This window comes from Podarcis erhardii, assembly GCF_964252035.2.
Source record: "Podarcis erhardii genome assembly, chromosome: 6".
Lineage (NCBI taxonomy): Eukaryota > Metazoa > Chordata > Lepidosauria > Squamata > Lacertidae > Podarcis > Podarcis erhardii.
The window spans coordinates 819,932-840,917 of record NC_138510.1 but is presented as its reverse complement, the minus strand read 5'-3'; the positions used below and the strand labels follow the sequence as shown (position 1 = coordinate 840,917).

Below are 20,986 nucleotides of genomic sequence, written 5' to 3'. Positions count from 1 at the left end.
CTGGAGTTCTGTGTCTGTCTCTGGAGGCACCTGAGGGGGGGGGTGCTCACCTGGCTCTGTGGCTTCCCTCCCGCTCTTGCTATATTCAGCGTTTTGGGAGGAGGGATGGGGGCTAGAGGACTCTGCCTGCCCTTCTCTTCCCTGCTCCAAATGGCAGAACCTGGAGGGGAGAGTGATTGACGACTGCCAGCAATGACAGCCAAGCCCCTTCCCCACAGCTTCAGCCAGCAATGCTTCCGAATAGCACTTGCTCGAAACCAAAGGAAGGGAGATTTCTCTTGCGGCCGGATTCTGCTTTGTGGGTTTCCTACAGGCCTCTGTGGTGATGCTGTTTTTAAATGGCCTTAGTCGAAAACGCAACAGGAGGAAGCGCATTCGCGTGCTTTCTCTTCCTTCCCCTCTTGCTCCTTGGCCATTTCTAGATGCTGGAGGAGGTGATGACTCAGCCGAGGCTCATTATGGGATGGCTTTTGTAGCGGGGGGGGGGGCAGGTTGTGCCCATTTCCCCTGAGCTCTGGCTCCCGAACTTTGCCTTCCAAGAGCGGCCTTGGGTGGGGCTGACACGCTCAAGCATGCATCTCGCCAGAGGTGGCTGCAGGTGTGTCTTTTACCTGGTTGGGGGGGCGGAGCATTCGCACCAGCTACCTGTGTCTCCCAATCTCACCTGTCCACAGGCCCTGGAAAATGCCTGGCATCCTGAATCCAATGCGGTGAATCCACCTGCCTTCTGGCTTTGTCCTCTCAACACATTTTGGGGTCATTCACCAAATGTTGAAGCTCAGAAACGAAACAGCTTCATTTTTTAGTCAACATCAAAAGTCTTCCACTAGATGTCTAAGGCCATAGTAACAGCATAAAGAAGGAGGTGAATCTCTAAATTGTTAGGGCCGCCACTGCTATATTTAACTTACTAGTTGTGCCATAGAATCATAGAACTGTAGAGTTAGGAGGGGACTCCTATGGGTCATCTAATCCAGCCCCCCTGCAACATGGGGAACTCTGCTAAAGAAGCCCTGACAGATAGCCCCCCCAGTGAAGGAGAGACCACCTCCTTCCCAGAGAGTCTGGTCCACTGTTGAACAGCTCCTGCCGCCGGAAAGTTCCTCCTGATGTTTAGCCAGAACCTCCTTTCGTGTAACTTGAATCCATTGGTAAGCGAGTGACGTTACGTTTGCAGAAATCACCCGTTTCTGCAAGCAAGCCATAACAATGCAGAACTCCCAAGCGCCTAAACTCAGAAATGCTTGTTTATTCCCCATTAAATCACGGCTCAGTCCACGCCCACTTCCTCCTGTGGAGCGAGGAGAGTCTGCCTTGGGTGGGGCCAGGAGAGGCCCTGTGGCAGAAGAGATCTGGCATTCCTAAGGTCTAAAGTGCCAGCCCTGGGTTTGCTAGGGAGGCCTTGGGGGCGGCTCCTGCTGCCGGCCTGGGTCAGTGACTGAGCTCGATGGCCCATTGACTGACTTGGCACAAAGCAGGTTCCTGTGGCTCCCTTGACAGCAATAAAGCCCACGGAGACTGGACTGTCACAGCCCCAAGTAACCAAGCCAGGATTAATGAGGAAGGGGATTTAAAAATAAGCAGCCGGCGTTCTGCCCTTAGAAGCAGCAGCCTTCCCCTGGCCAATCTTCTGGGCTGCAACTCCCGGTGTCCCAGACCCCCCTGGCTGGGTCTGATGGGGATGGCAGCCCAGAATATTAGGGGGGGGGGTGCCAGGCTGGTATATAAGGTCTGGGCACAGAGGGACTCTGCAGCTCTGAAAAAGGAATCCATCTGCCTAAGTAGACAAGGATTTGGATTCTAAGACCTGTTTGTGTAAGGAAGTTTATGGAAGAAAATCTCTCTTCCCACTTCCCATCCCAGGAGAACTCCTTCCCCCACTTCCAGAGAGGCTTTTTATTATGGGGGGGGGGGTTGTCACGTGACTGAAGAAGGGGCTGGGACACGCTCCTCCTGCAAACACACAAGATTACCTTGCCTTAGATCTACAATTGATGCGCACCTCGAAGGTGAAAGTGGCTTTTCAGATTGGAAATGTGGGAGCCTTAGGAGAAAATGCCGTAAATGATTAGGGTCTGTTACTAAATGTTTTAATCCGAGTGCAGCTGCAAAGAGAGAGGGCTGGACCTGCTGCTGCTGCTCTGAAACTCATTCCAAACCCCTCCTCAGCTGGCCTTGGGGGAGGGAGCCACATTCTCTCAGGCCTGCTGCCCCCATCTGTAGTATGGAGATAATGATCCTGGCCGACCTTCTAGGGTCGTCGTAACTTGCACCATGATGGTGCGGATGCAGGTGATGCGCTGGGCTGCGCGGGTGCCAAGTGGGTAGCCGTTGTTACAGGCCTGTGGGCATGGAGTGGGGCACGGCTTGCCCTTCCACTCTGGACTGATTTTTCTCCCCTGCATATCAACCCACATATGTAAATAATAAGGGCTCTCCATCTCCGTGGCTTTGCCTTTCCAAAGAGGGGAATTCAGCCCCCCGGGGTGTTGCCACGCTGTTTGGGCCAGGGTGCCTGCTCTGTGGCAAATCCCCCCTGGAGGCCTGGCGCCTTCCTGCCAGACGCTGCCCCTTGGCACTAGGCCCTCAGCAGTCCTGGGCTAAGCCACAGAGCAGGCAAAGCACCTCCGCAGCCTGGCACACTGGGAATGGAGCAGCCCCGTCCCCACAGAAGACAGCAGGCAGGTGTCCAAAGATGAGTGGTTTTGACCTGTTTTATTGGTTCAGGTTCCCAAAGCGGCAGCAGCTGCTGCCGCCACCTTGTCCTGCCCTGCTGGTGATGATGCTGCCTGCTTGGTCCTGCCGTGAGCTGGCGGAGGGCAAACCAGGGCAGGCAAGCGCTCTGCCCTTCAGAGGGGAGGAGGCCAGAGAAGGGGCTGCTGGTGGAGCCCCTCAGGCAGCCACGGAGGTCGGCGGTGGGCCCTGCGGGGTCCTGTACTTCTCTACCACCTCTCTCAGGCCTTTGGAGAAATGGAGGTCTGCGCCAATGGTCAGGTAGCCCTGCAAAGGAAGGAGACAGAGAGAGGTGGGCAAAGTTGGGGCAGGATTGAAGCTTCGGCTGCTGCCACTTCCCAGGGGAGGGAAGACACTGGAGCTCCTGGAAAGGGGAGGCGGGGGCGGTGACAGCAGCAACAGCACGGCCGCATCCTGCCAGAGAAGCTGGACTCTTGCTCTTTTTGCAAAAGGAGGCTCTAAAATGCATGGCGGATAAAGGCTGTCGAGGGCTGTGAGGCAGCTGGCTCGGTCTCTGCCTCTGTGGTTGGAAACAGTGAGTGCTTCCGGAAGCCTCAAGAGGGGAGGGCTCAGATCCTGCTCATATCCTTATGCCTACCTTGTGGTAGGTGACCACTTCCTTCATGAAATCCATGCCTTCGGGGAGTGGGATCTGCACCCCCTTCTTGGTTCTCTCTGCAAGAAAAGGAAAAGAAAGAGTTGAGGCAAGAGTTATGGAGGAGAGGGCTCTCGGGGGCCACTAGCCGCTGCTGCAGGAATTTATGTATAGGTTGGGGGGGGGTTGCCCCTCCAGCAGATATCCTGCACATGCAGCCCACTACCAAAACCACCACAATCACTTTTGTGACTTATGTGGTTTGTCCCCACAAAACACTTCATCACAGTTTCTTCCTATCTATTCCAAGGGCCTTTGCTGCACGATACCAAATGTAAGAATTCACTGATCAATGTATCTGTGTACTGGCTCCCTGGGAAAACTTCAGAAATTCCTATAGACATGTGAGCTCAGCTCCTCAGCAGCCCCTCTGCCTGAGGGATAATCCCTGGCATCCTGATACCTGAGTGCCAGAGAGGTAGCCCTTCCAGAAATACCAAACCCAGATGAAGGCAAAAGGGTGGGATGAACTTGGCTGGGAAACAGGGAAATGTAAAGATCTCTTTTGTTCCACTTGATGGGTGTTTGGTGGAGGGCAAGGGGAACCAGGATGCTCCCACCAGACTTCCCCTTTCGTGATGTAACCATGATGTATTAGTGATGTAGTTTGGGGGGTGTAACATGGGGATTAGCAGCTAATAAAAGTTTGGGGGCTCTTTTGTTCGGGGCTTCCATCTTGTTCCACCTGGTGGCAGGTGGGAGTCCTGTCAGACAGTCTTCAATCAAGACCAAGCTGACTGGCTGCTATTTTGCTCTGGTATTCCTGGCTGGGGTCCTTGTTTTTTGTCCAAGGGAGCCCTCAGATTTCTCCGTTAACACCACAATGGCTCTACTCTGTCTCCACAGTTGGGGGCAGCAATGCTTCTGAAATACCAGTTGCTGGAAACAGCAGGAGAGAAGAGGGCTCTTGGGCTCAGATCCTGCCACAGATCCACAGGCATCTGATTGGCCGCTGTGAAAAAAGTGTGCTGGACTAGATCCCACCCCCCCACGCCCTGATCCAGCAGCCAGGCTCTTCTCACATTCAGCTTGATCTGAACCCAGGCTGAAATCTGGGGCCAAGGAACAGTTGCTGCCTTTGTGCTGAAGGAGTGGCCTTTGAGATGTCTCTAGGCTCCCAGAGGCCCCCGTGGCCAAAAGTGACGGGGGGAATTGCCACCCAGCTGCAATTGGTGGTGGGGCACAGAGTGACCACCCTGATGCTCAGCATTGTGTCCCGTCCCCCCCCCCGCTGCCCCAGTTCAAGAGAGAAGAGAGGGAAGCTCTCGTTCTTGGCTGCGGTGGCCAGGCTGAGTCAGAGGCCAGTCCAGGGCCTCTGCACAAGGACGTTTCTCCTTTTCCCAGGCGCAGAGGCATGCGACGCCTCTTACCGTTGATGATGGGCATGATGGTCAGCTGCAGCAGAGTCTTCAGGGGCCCTTGCAGAGGGATCAGCTGGGAGGGAGGGAGAGAGAGAGCCATAGAAGAATCGTAGGGTCAGAAGGGACTCCCAAAGGTCCTCTAGCCCAACCCCTATAACACAGAAATCGCCAGGTTCCTGACAGGTGGTCACCCAGCCTCTGCTTAAACAGCCTCCGTGAAGGAGAGTCAGCAGCCTCAGTTTCCCCTCTGGCTCTTCAGGACGGCAGGAGCAGGGAGCTCTTTCCAGGTCCTTTGGGGGGGGGGAGAGACACAGGAAATGGAGCCCCAGCACCCCTGGGCACGTGGCAAGACATGGGAGGCGACCCCGACTCTGAGCTGCGGCCCTGCCTTGCCTCTCCCAGGCCATCTCCCCCAGGTCCCTCCCCAGCACTTACGGCCAGGGATTCCAGCGCCGACTGGTTGGAGTAGATCCGGAACCTGAACGAGGCAGAGAGAGAGGAAGAAGTGAGTGACAGCTGTCCATAGTGGGCCATGGCTGCCCCTTCTCCCCATCCTGCGATATCTTCCGGTACCTTCTCAGGTCCATCAGCACCTGCAAAGCTTTCTTGCGCAGAAGCACCTTTGTGCTCAGCCGAGCTTCCTGGAAAGGAAACAAGGGGCAAATCAGTTTCTCTTTTTTAAAAAGTTTTTTATTGGTTATTTTCACATAGCAAATTATTTCAACAATTGTATTTTTCCCCCATTTCCCCCCCTCACATGCCCCCTCCCCCCTACGACTTCCCACAGTTCCTCTTTCTGATTTATTTGCATATATTGTTCTCTGCATGTTACAAAAGTGTAAGAATCTCTACATTTTCCATCTATTATGTTAACAAATAAATTGTGCATGTTTATTCGAAACCTGCCAAGGAGTCCAAAAGGGGCAGATCAGTTTCAAAGGAGGCTGACGTCCTGCCTGGGAAGGAGGCGACTGCCACCCTTTAGCTTTCCAACCGAGACAGAAGCAGCAGTTGGAGGCCAAGAACTGTCACGGCCTCCTCTAAGAGCTCTTTGACCATGAGCTGGGACCCTCAGGGCCCTAATCCTATGACAGCAGACCCTCCCCAACAGCACTGCTCCCTATGACAGTCCACCCTCCCAGCGTTTGGGTCTCCAGAGTTACGCTCTTCTACAGACAAGGAGCTTGCTGTGGAAACCGCTGCAGGTGACTCAGGTGAACCACACCACAAGGAGATGGAGGAGGAGGAGGAATCGTAGAATTGCCGAGTGGGAAGGGACCCCAGGGGCCACCTAGTCTAACCCACAGCGATGCAAGAATTGCCGCTGCAGGAGGACAAGGGGTCACAAGAGAGTCAGCAGCTCCTTTGAGCTGGGGGGAAACACCCAAGTGAGCAGAAGGGAATCTGGGGAGAAGAAGTTCTGGCCTCACTCAGAGATGCCCTGGGGGTCCTTTGTGCCCTTGGCAAAGAGCTGTATCAGCACACAACCCCCCCTGGAAAAATCATGTCACTGCAATAGCTGCATTAGAAATTACAGCTCTAGTTATCTCTCGCTTGGACTACTGCAATGCGCTCTATGTGGGGCCACCTTTGAAGGTGACCTGGAAACTATAACTAATACAGAATGCCAGTTACAGGTAGGTAGCCGTGTTGGTCTGCCATAGTCAAAACAAAACAAATTCCTTCCAGTAGCACCTTAAAGACCAACTAAGTCAGTTCTTGGTATGAGCTTTCGTGTGCATGCACACTGTGTATCTGAAGAAGTGTGCATGCACACGAAAGCTCATACCAAGAACTGACTTAGTTGGTCTTTAAGGTGCTACTGGAAGGAATTTGTTTTGTTTTGAATACAGAATGTGGCAGCCAGACTGGTGACTGGGAGCGGCCACTAAGACCACATAACACCGGTCTTGAAAGACCTACATTGGCTCCCAGTATGTTTCCGAGCACAATTCAAAGTGTTGGTGCTGACCTTTAAAGCCCTAAACGGCCTCGGCCCAGTATACCTGAAGGAGCGTCTCCACCCCCATCGTTCAACCCAGACACTGAGGTCCAATGCTGAGGGCCTTCTGGCGGTTCCCTCATTGCGAGAAGCAAAGCTACAGGGAACCAGGCAGAGGGCCTTCTCAGTAGTGGCACCCGTCCTCTGTGGAACGCTGTCCCTTCAGATGTGAAGGAAATAAGCAGCTATCCTATCTTTGAAAGACATGTGAAAGCAGCCCTGTTTAGGGAAGTTTTTAATATTTAATGCTGTATTGTTTTTAACACTTGATTGGGAGCCGCCCAGAGTGGCTGGGGAAACTCAGCCAGATGGGTGGGGTATAATTAATTAATAAAATAAAATAAAATAAAATAAAATAAAATAAAATAAAATAAAATAAAATAAAATAAAATAAAATAAAATAAAATAAAATAATTCCACCCAAGTCCTCAAAGGGTCCACAGAGAGGAAGGGCATAATAATTATAATTATAATTTATTTATTTATACACCGCCCATCTGAATGGGTTTCCCCAGAAGAATTGCACCCCCTTGTTCTGTGGTGTGAGAAGGAGAGGAAACTTCTCCTGCGTTTGATCTTGTTGCAACGGTGGTGGCACGTTGCCACAAACACCTCTGGCCTCCACACCCCAGTCTGGTTCTTGTGCCCCCCCCCCAGGAGCTGTGTCCCTGGTGGGGGTCAGTTTCCCCAACCTCTGGCCTCGCCTGCACCACTCACCATGGTCATGCTGGAAAGCTGGACCAGAGGCTGATCCACGGGGGCCAAGAAGATGTTGAGGGTGGCTGTGACGGAGATGGACATCCCCGAGGCCTTGATGGCGCAGCTGGGCGGTGAGGAGACCCGGAGCCTCAGCATCAGAGGAGCATCCACCACGGAGGGGTTCTGGAGGAGAGAAGGAGGGGGAGAGCCTGCAGGATCAGGCCAGATCTAGCGCAGCATCTTGCTCTCACAATAGCTGGACTGTTGCCTATGGGAAACCTGCTGAAAGCCCAGGAGGACCAGGGAACGGGCTTGGAGGTGCCATGTGCTTTTCCAGCTGGGGACCCTCATCCTTTTGGACTTCAGTCCTTCTTGTGCCTCAGCCCACCCAGCTCTATCCAGCCCTGGCCTGGAGCCCAGGCACCCTTCTTGCGACAGTGAGGCTGAAGGAGATCCCTTGAGCTAGTTCCTGGAGAAATCTTTATGTGGGACAAGAAGCTACAGTTAGAACTGGATATGGAACAACTGATTGGTTCAAAATTGGGAAAGGAGTACGACAAGGCTGTATATTGTCTCCCTGCTTGTTTAACTTATATGCAGTATTCATCATGCAAAAGGCTGGGCTGGATGAATCCCAAGCCGGAATTAAGATCGCCGGAAGAAATATAAACAACCTCAGATATGCAGATGACACAACCTTGATGGCAGAAAGTGAGGAGGAATTAAAGAACCTTTTAATGAGGGTGAAAGAGGAGAGCGCAAAATATGGTCTGAAGCTCAACATCAAAAAAACGAAGATCATGGCCACTGGGCCCATCACCTCCTGGCAAATAGAAGAGGAAGAAATGGAGGCAGTGGGAGATTTCACTTTCTTGGGCTCCATGATCACTGCAGATGGTGACAGCAGTCACGAAATTAAAAGACGCCTGCTTCTTGGGAGAAAAGCAATGACAAACCTAGACAGCATCTTAAAAAGCAGAGACATCACCTTGCCAACAAAGGTCCGTATAGTAAAAGCGATGGTTTTCCCAGTAGTGATGTATGGAAGTGAGAGCTGGACCATTAAGAAGGCTGAATGCCGAAGAATGGATGCTTTTGAATTATGTTGCTGGAGGAGACTCTTGAGAGTCCCATGGACTGCAAGAAGATCAAACTTCTCCATTCTGAAGGAAATCAGCCCTGAGTGCTCACTGGAAGGACAGATCCTGAAGCTGAGGCTCCAAGACTTTGGCCACCTCCTGAGAAGAGAAGACTCCCTGGAAAAGACCCTGATGTTGGGGAAGATGGAGGGCACAAGGAGAAGGGGACGACAGAGAACGAGATGGATGGACGGTGTTCTCGAAGCTACAAACATGAGTTTGACCAAACTGCGGGAGGCAGTGGAAGACAGAAGTGCCTGGCGTGCTCTGGTCCAGGGGGTCACGAAGAGGCGGACACGACTAAACAACAACAACAAGTTCCTGGGGCGGAGCTGAGGGAGACTATCAGATCACAGAGAGAGAGAGAGTGGCGGAAGCCTGTGTTGTGCCCCTTTGCCCACACCTCAGCCTCTCTCCTAGAGCTCTGCTGCCACTCTGGTGGGCGAGAAGCATGGAGTCTGGATGAAGGAAGGAAGGAGCTGGCCCAGCGCAAGCTCCTTCCCTGCCGCCGCCACTCACCATCATGACGATGCTTCCGAAAAACGTGGCTCTCAGCAGAACCTCCAAATCCTTTGGCACCTGGAACGAGAGCGAAGCGTTCCAGCGGGTCAGAGCAGTGGCTGTGGGTTCCCTGGCCTCTGCCCGCTTGGCACGGCTTTTGACCATCTCTCCACCACCACCACCACCCCGGCCCCATGGCTTCTCTGCCCAACAAACCTTTTCGTCGGCAATCTCCATGCTCAGAACGCCAGCCTGGAAGTAGGAGAAGAGGGCGGAATCGAAGAAGTACTCGGAGACGGCCAGGTACACCATGCGCTCCGTCTCCAGCACGACAGGCTCCACGGCCAGGTTGGGGAGGGTCTTGTTCTCGTCCCCCAAGTAGAAGAATTTGCCCTGGGGGGGGTGACGACCCCGGTCAGACCCAACTGCCAGGAGCCACCTGCTCGCAGCTCGCCCGTGGCCCAAGCACGCCTGCCTGGGACCACAGGGTGGGTTTTGACTCCCCAAATATTCAATCCCTTGCCCGCATCTTGCTGCTCCTTCTGACGCAAGCTGGATACCTTCCTGTACCAAACCTCTAGGATTTAAATATTGGCAAAGGCTTCTTCCGGGAGTGCAGCCGGAGCGCACATCAGTCCCCGGTTCCTTGGGCTCTGCCTGCCACCAATCCCAGAGAGCAAAGACTTCTCCTGTCCCCCTTGGGCAGATGTTGGGCACAGCCTGTTCAGCTGCTCCACCCCATGTTTTTGTTAGGATATAGTTCCGTTCCACCTTAAAAGGGTACAGGCATGACTTGTGTGTCACATGCCTGTTTACTTCCGGCACTTGCTGGGAACTTCCGTTTGTATATAGCTTTTGTGTTTTCTGCTGTTTTGCTGGACACGAAGGGAAGCAGGCATGTTTTCCTTTGTTCCTGAACTATGCTGAATAAAATGCTGTAACTACTGCTTACACATGTCTCTGTCCGCCTCTTCCATTGTGAGAAAATTTATTCACTCTGCTGATAGAGTGTGCACGAGTCTCTAAATGTATCTGAGGCTCGTGTCGCTGATTGATGCTGACCAGGAACCGGAGTGTCGCCCGGCTGCCGGCCGGTGGCTGGAGACAGCTGGGGGCCTGCCAAATGCCCCCGTCTCCCCGGCAGTATCCCAACAGTCTTCAGCCCTCTTCCCTGCCCGGGACCCCCACCCAAGTCCTGGTGTTCCCCAGCCCTGGGCTCTGCTGCAGGAGGCACCTCAAAATCCAGGTCCATGGTGTCAGACGTGACAACGGGATTCTTCAGCAGGGAGTAGTCTATCCCAATGTGGTCGTCCACCGGGTTCCGCACTGCAGGGCAGGGGGAGAGAGAGTGAGTGAGCGCAGCTGATGGCCACAGCGTCCCTTGCCTGCCTGCCTGAGCCACATGGCCATGTTCCACCTCCACGGTCAGAGTGAAGATGCCTCTGAACCCCAGTTGCTGGGAATTGTGTTCGAATCCTGCTTGCAGGTTTCCCACAGGCCTCTGGCCGGCACCTGTAAGAACAGGCTGCTGGATTTGAAAATGTTCCAATTAACATTTGTAAAAAAAACCTGAAGCCTTTCTGTTAGGGATTGTAGGAAAAGACCTGCCAAGGAAACTGAAAAACATTTTCATGTATGTGACAATGGCGTCAAGAGTCTTAATAGCACAGGGATGGAAGAATGAAGAAATCCCGACTAAAGAACTGTGGCAAGAGAAACTGATGGACTATGTGGAATTCGCGAAACTGACATATACCGTATTTTTCACTCTATAGGACACACTTTTTCCCCTCCAAAAATGAAGGGGAAATGTGTGTGCATCCTATGGGGCGAATACAGGCTTTCGCTGAAGCTTGGAGAGTGAGAGGGGTTGGTGCGCACCGACCCCTCTCGCTCTCCAGGCTTCAGGCAGCTATCCGCAAGCCTTCAGAGCGCTCTGAAGGCTTGCGGATAGCAGCCTGCAGCCTGAACCCCGCTGCGCTCCCCGGGCTTCAAGCAGCTACCTGCAAGCCTTCTGAGCCCGGCGGGAGTTCCCACCGGGCTCCGAAGGCTTGCAGATAGCGACCTGTTCTGGTGGCTGGTGTCAGGGCAAGCTCGGGCTTCCCCTGTCCCAGCCCTGTGGCTATAAACAAAGGCACGCGCAGCTTCTGCCGGCTGGAGAGGTTGCGCGTGGCTAAAGAGGAAGCCAATTTTTTTTTCTTTATTTCCCCCCCTAAAAACTAGGTGCCCCCTATGGTCCGGTGCGCCCTATGGGGTGAAAAATACGGTAAACTACGTGATAAGGACAACTGTGATTTTAAGGAAGAATGGGAACCCTTTACAAAGAACATAAAGAAACAACAAAATGAACTGGACTCCTTGGCAGGTTTTGAATAAACACTCACAAACTTTTCATTGATAATAGCCAATCAGATAAATTAAGGATCTATATAATTTTGTAACATGCGGAGAATAACATTAAGGGGAATTAAGGATGATATGTTTTTTGATCAAATGTTTTGTTGAAATTCCTCCTAAAAAATATTATATATAAAAAAGAACAGGCTGCTGGACTTGATGGGCCCTTGGCCTTCTCCTACGTCCCCCCCCCCCCCACTATTGACCCTCGAGCTCAGGCAGGCAGCAGGGGCCCTGCCTTCCTCACCTGGCACCGTGTCCAGAAGAGAGTTGATCAGCACCAGCCCCGCGTGGTTCAGCACCGGGCAGATCTGAAAGCGAGAAAGGGAGTGGGGGAGTCTGTGGGGAGCAGGAAGCAACAGCCCCCAGGGCAATGCGGAGGGAAGGGAGGGTCTCTCCCACTCTCCTCTTGGGGACCTCTTCCTGGCCCCTGTCGGCGAGAGGGGCTGCCAAAGGTCCCCGGCCCCACCTACCTCTGTTCTTACCTGCTGGTTGAGAAGGTAGCGGATCCCCGTGGTGAGGAAAGTGCCGAGGAATTCATACACCTTTCTGGAGAGAACCCAGAAGCGTGAGAGTGGAGCCCAGAAGGGATAAAAATCAATGGTTTTCTTTAAAAAAAATTTTTTTATTTAAATCGGAAATATTTATAATAAAATGCTTTCGGAGGAAAAATCTTTCTAAAGATAGTTTTCTATTTGTTACATTATAGTTCAGGAAATAAGGATTTGTTTTAAGTTTTTCATATGTGCTAGAACTCAGTCTAAGTTTTTTGTTTGTTTTTAATTGTTTAACCACATCAGTTAACAAACATGGATACGTATGCTATAACGTTTTTGTGTTAAATAGTTTAAATTGTTATTAAGGAAATGATTGTTTTTCTCCTTCTGATAAAGTTCAGCAGAAAAGTTGTCCAAATATAAACAATAATTTCATAATGACCTGTCTCTGTATTTCTAATAGTATAACCAAATCAAAACAAAATAAAAAAATTCCTTCCAGTAGCACCTTAAAGACCAACTAAGTCAGTTCTTGGTATGAGCTTTCGTGTGCTTTCGTGTGCATGCACTTCGTGTGCATGAAACTTCTGTTTCAGTGTATCTGAAGAAGTGTGCATGCACACGAAAGCTCATACCTAGAACTAACTCAGTTGGTCTTTAAGGTGCTACTGGAAGGAATTTTTTTATTTTGTTTTGACCATGGCAGACCAACACGGCTACCTATCTGTAACTATAACCAAATCAGTAATTTTTGATATAACTGTAAAAACTACTCTAAAAATGTATTGTTCCAAAAATGAAACCTTCATCTGGTTGTATATATTAAGAGTATACAAACAAGAATGAGTCTTTCTGTAAAATAATAATAATAATAATACAGTGGTGCCTCGCAAGACGAAAAGAATCCGTTCCGCGATTCTCTTCGTCTAGCGGTTTTTTCGTCTTGCAAAGCAAGCCCATTGACAGCTTAGCGGATTAGCGCTATTGCAGCTTTTAGCGATCAGCTGTTAAGCGGCTTATCAGCGGAACAGCTGATAAGCGGCTTAGCGGCTTAGGGAGGGGGGGGAGCGGAAAACCCCCCGCGGGAACTGGCAAGATTTTTTTGTCTTGCGAAGCAAGCCCATAGACAAATTCATTTTGCGAAGCGCCTCCAAAACGGAAAACCCTTTCGTCTAGCGGGTTTTCCGTCTTGCGAGGCGTTTGTCTTGCGGGGCACCACTGTAATAATAATAATAATAATAATAATAATAATAATAATAATAATAATAATAAATTGAGTCCTACTGAATAGTGATTTAAATCGATTTGATTTAAATCAAAACCACCTTGGTGGAGCCCCTTGATCCTTTCCAAGGGGAAGTCCCAGAATGATGCCCCTCCCTGTCGCAGCATCTCCTAACACAAGGCTTTGTGGACCTTCAAGGATGCTGAATGTCGGAAGACTCGGGACAGATGAGAGAAAGTCCTTCAGCACATAGTTAAACTGTGGAACTCCCTCCCACAGTAGGGGGCCACCACCCTAGAAGCCTTAAAAGAAGACTGTAAGGAGCTATCAAAGGCTGCTAGCCAGGACGGCTGTGCTCTGCCTGCCCCTGGGAACCACAGGAAGGGGAGAGTTGCTCTCGTGGTCAGATCCTGCTTACTGGTTTGTTTCCCATTGAGGCATCTGCTTGGTCACTGTGAGAAGAGGATGCTAAATTAGACGGGCCACTGGCCTGATCCAGCCAGCTCTTCTCATCTATTCTGCCCAGTGGGAATGAGCCACCCTAACTCCTTGCTGGACCTTCCAGCCACTGCCCCCAAAGCATCCTCAGCCACCATGGGCTCCTCTATTGCTGCCATGGGCTCCCTCCCGCCCCTTCCAACCATGCCACCATGATGCCAGCTTAGTTGCCAGCACCCTTCGGCAGTCCAGCCTGGTCCCTGAAGCAGCTCGCCACCTCTCTCAGCCCTGCTCAGAGGCACCCCTGGGGACTCCCCCCAAAGCAGCAACCAAGGAGGAGGAGTCAGGCCTACCTGAGCGTGCCGCTGAATCCGGCATGCATGCGGGCAATGGAGGCATTGCAGCTGAAGTTGGAGATCTTGAGGCGGCCGCTGTTGTCCTTGGAGAGCTCCAGCTGAGTGTGGATGTGGACCCCCTCGGCCGAAGTGTTAATGGAGCCGATGTCATAGCTGGGGCGGAAAGGGTTAAAAGTAGGCATGGGGGTGGGAAGGCTGACTCTCCAGGCGTCCCACAGGAGGCCAACCCCCAAGTCGCCATACTTTGCTGGAAGCCGCCCAGAGTGGCTGGGGCATAAAGAATTAAATGATGGTGATGATGATGATGATTAGGCCAGCAGCCACACAATTCAGCCACAAAGGGAGCCCACCACAGGGCACTTGGAACCCCAGGCCCAGCCTTCAATGCCAGGATCAGGCCAGGGTCTCAGAAGAGAGCGCTGAGGATCAGGCTGGGAGGGCACAATTGGCCCATTAGACCAGGCACCCCCAACCTGCGGCCCTTCTGATGTTTTGGCCTCCAACTCCCATGATCCCTAGCTAAGAGGACCAGTGGTCAGGGATGATGGGAACTGTATTCCAAAACATCTGGAGGGCCGAAGGTTGAGGATGCCTGCATTAGACAGAGGTTTCTGTGGGAGATTGCAGTCAAATATAATAATGCATAAATACTAGTTAGTGCAGGAAGGGGTTAAGACTACAGAGTCCTTTTCCTAGACTCAGCTAGGTCACGCCTCCTCTTCTCTGAAGAGGGAGGAAGTTAAGCCTTCTCTTCCTGTTCCCTCTCTCTCTGTGCCATATAACTGATCAAGGAAGACGTGCCTAAGCAAACTCCAAGCTTAGAGACTGTGCGATTGAAACAATATTTCTGCATTTTCTACCCAACAGTATTCTGCCTGTGCTCTCTTTGCCGCTGCTTGGATAAATGCATTAATCCGACTTTTGGAACATTTTGTAAGTAAAGCATTTTAAACTTACTTAACAGTGTGTGGTCTGTTCATTGCAAAGGGCTAGAAAGAGGGGAGTGCTTTGCAAACAGACTAAACAAGATATGCAAGCCGCTTATATTCCTCTCGCTTCATTCACTGAGCTGCTTGACTTTGCGAGTTTAAACTCTGCAACTGGGGGCTCTCCCTTGCTGGAAGGTGAGCTTAGCCCCGCACTTTGATTCCAGGCACCCACTCAATTCTTTTGTTATTTACCCCACACACGTGGGTCACAGGGATTCATATTTGCCTCATTCCCATGCATGATACATGCTATCCAGGCAGACTCATCAAACTGTAGAGCTGCAAGGCCAGCTAGTCCAACGCTTTGCAACGCACGAATCCCAGTTAACAAGAGGTCTTGCCACTTCAGGGCTCACAGCTTCCTTGCAAGGACCCTCTGCCTGTGGTGGGAAGGAGCTGGCTCCCTGGGGGCTTAATAATAATAATTTATTATTTATACCCCGTCCATCTGGCTGGCTTTCCCCAGCCACTCTGGGCGGCTTCCAACAAAGTACAGTGGTGCCTCGCAAGACGAAAAGAATCCGTTCCGCGAGCCTCTTCGTCTAGCGGTTTTATCGTCTTGCGAAGCAAGCCCATTGACGGCTTAGCGGATTAGCGCTATTAGCGGTTTAGCGGCTTTTAGCGGCTTATCGGCTTAGCGGATAAGCGGCTTAGAAAAAAGGGGGGGGGGGAACCTGCAGGAACTCGCAAGACATTTTTGTCTTGCGAAGCAAGCCCATAGGAAATTCATTTTGCGAAGCACCTCCAAAACGGAAAACTCTTTCGTCTAGCGAGTTTTCCGTCTTGCGAGGCATTCGTCTTGCGGGGCACCACTGTACAGTGGTCTGTTAAACATTAAAAGCTTCCCTAAACAGGGCTGCCTTTAGATGTCTTCTAAAAATCTGGTAGTTGTTGTTCTCTTTGACATCTGGTGGGAGGGCGTTCCACAGGGCAGGTGCCACTACCGAGAAGGCCCTCTGCCTGGTTCCCTGTAACTTGGCTTCTCGCAGCAAGGGAACCACCAGAAGGCCCTCAGCACTGGACCTCAGTGTCCGGGCAGAATGATGGGGGTGGAGATGCTCCTTCAAGTATACTGGACTGCGGCTTAGTTACCCCCCCCCCCCCAAGCCGGCCTCCTCCAAGGCTCCCTGTTTGGGCTGGCGCGAGAGTAGAATGCGAGTGACTCACAAGAACCAGTAGAGCAGCTGGCGGCGGAAGCGCAGGCTGATGGACCCGTTGTTGATGTTGAAGGCCAGGTGTTGCTTGGGCTCAAAGCGCAGGTCGGAGGCGGACAGGTGGAGATGGGTCACTCTCACCCTGCGGGGAGAGGGAGAGATGCAGCCTGGTACTGAATTGCAGAGTTACAGCCTGCAACTAAACTATGGAACTCCCTGCCACAGGAGACAGCCTTCAACCCAGGGTGGGTGATTGGTCCCTGGCCAAGCACAGCATCTTCTAAGCTAGGAAGCAAAGCCCCTGTGGGGCAGGCCCCTCCCCAAATAAACTCACTTGCTGATGTTGTAGTGGAACTGGCCCTCCTTGCCGTGGAAATCAGCGATGGTGATGTTCTCCAGCTCCTGTTCCACAAAGCGGAGCCCCTCCTGCTTCACTGCAAAAGCCCCCAGAGGGGTGTCACTGCCAGCTGCTCCCCTCACAAACCCAGGAGGGGGGTCAAGCAGCCACCCACATCCCTTGGGGCCAGGAGGTGCCGGCCAAGAGACCCGCCAAGACCCCTTTGGCAGGCAGAATGGGGCAGGACCCCAAGGCCAGAGGTGTCCTTGGCAGGAGCAGTGCTGAGGACCAGGCAGGTACCCCAAAGAGAACCGCTTTGCAGGATCCCCTCCCCTGGCCCTCCCGCCTCCTTACCCAGGTCCAAGCCCTTGGCTGTCATCCTGATCTTGAAGCCTGGAGTGGCAGCGGCAGCCGCTGTGCCCAAGAAGGGCAGCAGGAGGAGGAAGAGGAGAAGAGAGTGGCACAGGACCATGGTGGCACTTGACCTGCAAGAGGTGGTGGAGGAGAGCAAGTTGTTGGCCCCAGAACATGGTTCATGCAGGAGCACATCGTTAAACTGTGGAACTCCCTCCCACAGTACTGGACAAAACCGATTTTCTTACAACACGATTCAAGAAAGCTCTATGTGCTTTAACCTTTTCATACCACAAATACGTTGTAGATTCTGGGGCTACATTTCATCTTTGATGCATGCCAACCAAAACTACTGTCGTGACCTTCAAGGTCTAAAACATCAGTATTTTTTAATAATATCCATTCCCTTGTGCTCAAATCCCACTTGCGGGTTTCGCATTGGGTACTGTGAGGACAGGGGGCTGGACTAGATGGGCCCTCTTTGGCCTAATCCAGCTGTAGGGCTGCCCTTATGTTTTTACAGTCCGTGGGCAGCAGCTCCCTCTCCTTCCCCGCCCCCCCGCCCCAGCAAGGGATGTGTGCCAGGGGCTGCGCGGGACACAGAACTGGCACCAGTCCCTCCCACAGTGCTGAGGGCCAGTGATTTGATGGGCACTTTGCCATCTTGAGCGCTATTCACTGCGCACAGTCCTCCGAGGAAACGCTCCTCCACATTACAGGCAGAGCAACAGAAACTTCCAGATGGGGGGGGGGTTGGATGCAACTGGCTCTGTGCCAGTCTAAGACAAGAACTTCCTGGGCCCAATTCAGAAAGTCCCTGACTGACCTGGGGCCCCAATTCCCGAGAGAATGCCACCTCCCGCCCCCACCTGCCCAGGCGCTGTGATCCTCGGCTGGGACTCTTATGGGGGGTCTCCATGCTGAACTGTGGGTGGGGCCTGTGGGACAGAGCCTTTTTGGCGGGGGCTCTGTGCCTGTCAAATAACCTCCCCACTGAAGTGTTTCTCCTCCCAACCTTATCTTCTTTTAGGTGCCTGATTTAAAAAAGAACCTTTTTCTCATGTTCTTAAAGGCTGGTGTGTGGATGATGTTCTTTATGGGGCACAGTAATTTTAATGTTTCTATATCTTTATGGGCTACTTTTAAAACAAGGCTGCACTTTAAATTGCATTTTAACCTGTATTTTAAATTGGGTTCCCCACCCCGCCCCGTTATGTTTTTACTGTAATTTTTACTGGTGTTTGCTGCCCTGAGCCCGGCTCTGGCCAGGGAGGGCAGGGTGTAAATAAAATTTATTATTATTATTATTGCACATTACACTTTTACAGGATTAATTTTTTGAAATTGTTTACCGTATTTTTCCATGTATAACACGACCCCTCTTTTGGGGGACTCAAATTTATGAAAATGGATGATCCCTACGTATAAGACGGCCCCCGTTTTTTAACATTATTTTAGAGTAAAAAAACCTAGTCTTATACACAGAAAAGGACAGTATCAGTATTTATTGAATTTATCTCCTTCCTTGAAGAGGACAGATGGCCGTCTGTCCTGGAGGCTTCAGCTGAGATCCCTGCATTGCAGGGGGGTTGGACTGGGTGACCCTCGGGGTCCCTTCTGACTCCACCATTCTAGGGTTTGGGTGTTTTGTCTCCCACTCCTCCTCTAGGAGGAGCCTTGTTTTTGCAACAGTTTTTCGTGAAGTGCTGGAGGGACACCAGTCGGTCCACAAGTGAAGAAAGACCCAAAGCTCCTTTCGCCCAGAGCACCCGTCCGTTGGGCCACGCTGAGAGGGCGGGAGAAGACAGACCTTTGGGTCAGAGCTGGTGGGGAGGGACTCCCTGGGCATTTTCTTCGGAGCATGCCAGCGGCTTGCGTGGTTTCAGATGTTCACTACTCCTGCATTGCAGGGGGTTGGACTACATGACCCTTGGGGTCCCCTCCAACTTCACAGTTATAAAATTCTAAGCTTTTTAAAGACTGACAGGAGGCCAGACCCAGTTCATGGGGTGAGGCTCACAGGGGTCCTTGCTGGGAAGGAAGAAGGATCCTCTCTTGACCTCAGCCGGAGCTTCTAGACGGGACCCCACCAAGCCCACCTTTCTCTTCTAAGGAATGGGGAGGGTCCTCCTCCAACAGCTGCTACCCTGAGCGCTCAGCAGAGCCTCCATGTTCAGTGGCAGCTATCCACTAAGTTCCAGAGGACGGGCAATACACACCAGGGACGCAAACGTCTGGCCAACGGGACTGTGGAGATCTGGCCGCTGGCCCAGAGGGCTCTGCGAGGGAGGGGGGAGTCCAGCCTGCGGACTCTCCTCTTTCTTATGCTTGTCCTTTGTGTGTGTGGCGGGGGGGGGGGGGGAATCTGGCGAGCTGCTGGAAGATCAGGAGTTTGAGGTCAGGCTGGGGCCAGAGTTTCCCAGCGGTTCCCTTCGGGCTCGCTTCTCCTCCACTTGGGCGCAGCATCGGGCGCAGCCCCGCCGGCCGCTCGCTGCGCACTGCGCGGGAGCGGGACTGGGGGTTTGGGGTGATACAGCCCCCCAAGAAAGAGGAGCTCCACCGGGCAGTCCCGGGGATGAGGGGCAGCTCTCTCCAGCAGCCCCCTGAGCTTCCCCCACCCCACCTGGGGCTGTCTGGTCCCTGAGCCGGAGCACACCCCCCCCCAAGCCGGACCCGGACCCGGGGGCGCAGACGAACCTGGCCCTTGCCCCCTACCCAGCCCCGCGCAACTGCCTCCGTCCCCGAGACCCCCAGGCGCTGTGGGTGGGATGCCAGTTTCCCGCACCCCTCGACGCCCCCCCTCCATGCCCCCTGCTGGGAAGGGGCCTCTGGAAACGCGCCGCCGCCTCCTCCTCCCCCCCATCGCGGGCAGGTCTGGGCCGGTCGTGCCCGCTGCAGACGCCCGAAGGCTCCTCGCCAGACGCGCATCACGAGCCCCGGCTCCGCGCTTCCCCTTCTTAGCAGCTTGGCGGGCGACGCCGCGCTTTGTCTCTTCCTCGCGGGGAAGGGAAGGCTCTCCCCCGCACACGCGTGTTGCCCGCGACCGTGTGAAGGCGGCGGCGGCGGGGACCCAACGCTCCTTTCTCCCCCGCCCCCTCCCGCTGCAAATATCTCGTGACTTGCGGACGAAGCCCGCTAACTCCCCTCCGTCCCCCCGAAGCCCTGGCCAAGCCAGCAGCCTCCCGGCGCATCCCCGCGCGCGCGCGACGGAGAGAGGGGAGATGGGGGTGGTCGCTTCCCAGCCGATGCTTCCACCCCCCGCAACCGGAATCTCGGCGGGAAACGGAGAGGGGAGCTTGCCTGCAGGACCAGCTGGGGCCGGGGGGTCCTCGCCTGCCCTCCACCCAACGAGGGGTTCCCCGGGAGGCTGGCGAAGGAGGGTCCTGCAAGCGGGAGAAGCGGCCCCCCTCTGCAAACCGGGAGAGCGGCACCTCCTCCCCGCGCGGCGCCGCGCACTTGCCGGCTGCGCTGGTCCCTCGGCGGCGTCTGCTCCGGCCTCTCCTCGCCCCGCGTCCCGGCTTGCCCGCCTGCGCGCCCGCCCGGCGCCTTTATACTCCCTCCTGGCGCTTCCTCGCCCGCCCCAGCGGAGGAGGGGACAGCCCGGGCGGGAGAGGCGAGGCCACTCGGGGCCGGGCAGGCGAGGGAACGGGGCGCAGTTGCTCCGGGGTTGGCGCCCCGGGGTGTGCAGAACAGGAGCCTCGCTGCGCGCATCCCTCGCCGCGCCCCGAGGAGCTGGCCTGGAGGCTCTCCGGACCGCGCCTGGCTTGCCCCACCCGCGCCTGCTTCGCCCCGGAATGAGCGCTGGGAGGCCAGCGTTGTCAGCTCTGGCCGGCAGCAGCTCTCCGTCCCAGAAGGGCCTCCTTTCCACCGCCTGGCCCTCCTGCCTGCTGGAGCTGAGCAATCACCTTCTTGCCCCTTCCCTTCCCAAAGCGCCTTGGGGGTTTCTCTGACTTGGTTATCTTCACAACAACCCTGTAGGCTGGGTCAGCCTGAGCGAAGTCGCCCCCGGAGCAGGGAACCGGCCCTTGCTCTGCCCCACCCCACGCTCCATCAGGAAATAAATAAACCAGATTTGCTGTGTGAAAAATGAGTAACTTTTTGCATTCCTATCCCAACTTTTTCTTCAAAGAATCATAGAATCCTAGAGTT

At 53.5% G+C, this 20,986-nt stretch overlaps 1 protein-coding gene across 2 annotated transcripts; it reads right to left on the bottom strand.

The window, feature by feature from the left end:
* Positions 1-2,688: 2,688 nt before the first annotated feature.
* Positions 2,689-20,375, bottom strand: PLTP (phospholipid transfer protein). Of its 2 annotated transcripts, none has more exons than XM_081865324.1 (16): positions 20,294-20,375; positions 16,838-16,968; positions 16,481-16,580; positions 16,160-16,288; positions 14,001-14,156; positions 11,973-12,036; positions 11,735-11,798; positions 10,325-10,416; positions 9,307-9,483; positions 9,109-9,168; positions 7,469-7,633; positions 5,323-5,390; positions 5,185-5,227; positions 4,759-4,822; positions 3,332-3,408; positions 2,689-3,000 (listed from the first exon to the last, which is right to left on the bottom strand). In XM_081865324.1, the coding sequence occupies exons 2-16, from the start codon at positions 16,953-16,955 to the stop codon at positions 2,893-2,895; spliced, it is 1,485 nt and encodes a 494-aa protein (XP_081721450.1). In that variant the 5' UTR covers positions 16,956-16,968; positions 20,294-20,375; the 3' UTR covers positions 2,689-2,892. The 2 variants fall into 2 exon arrangements, with proteins under 2 accessions (XP_081721450.1, XP_081721449.1); XM_081865323.1 differs by lacking the exon at positions 20,294-20,375 and adding an exon at positions 19,057-19,188.
* Positions 20,376-20,986: the final 611 nt, after the last annotated feature.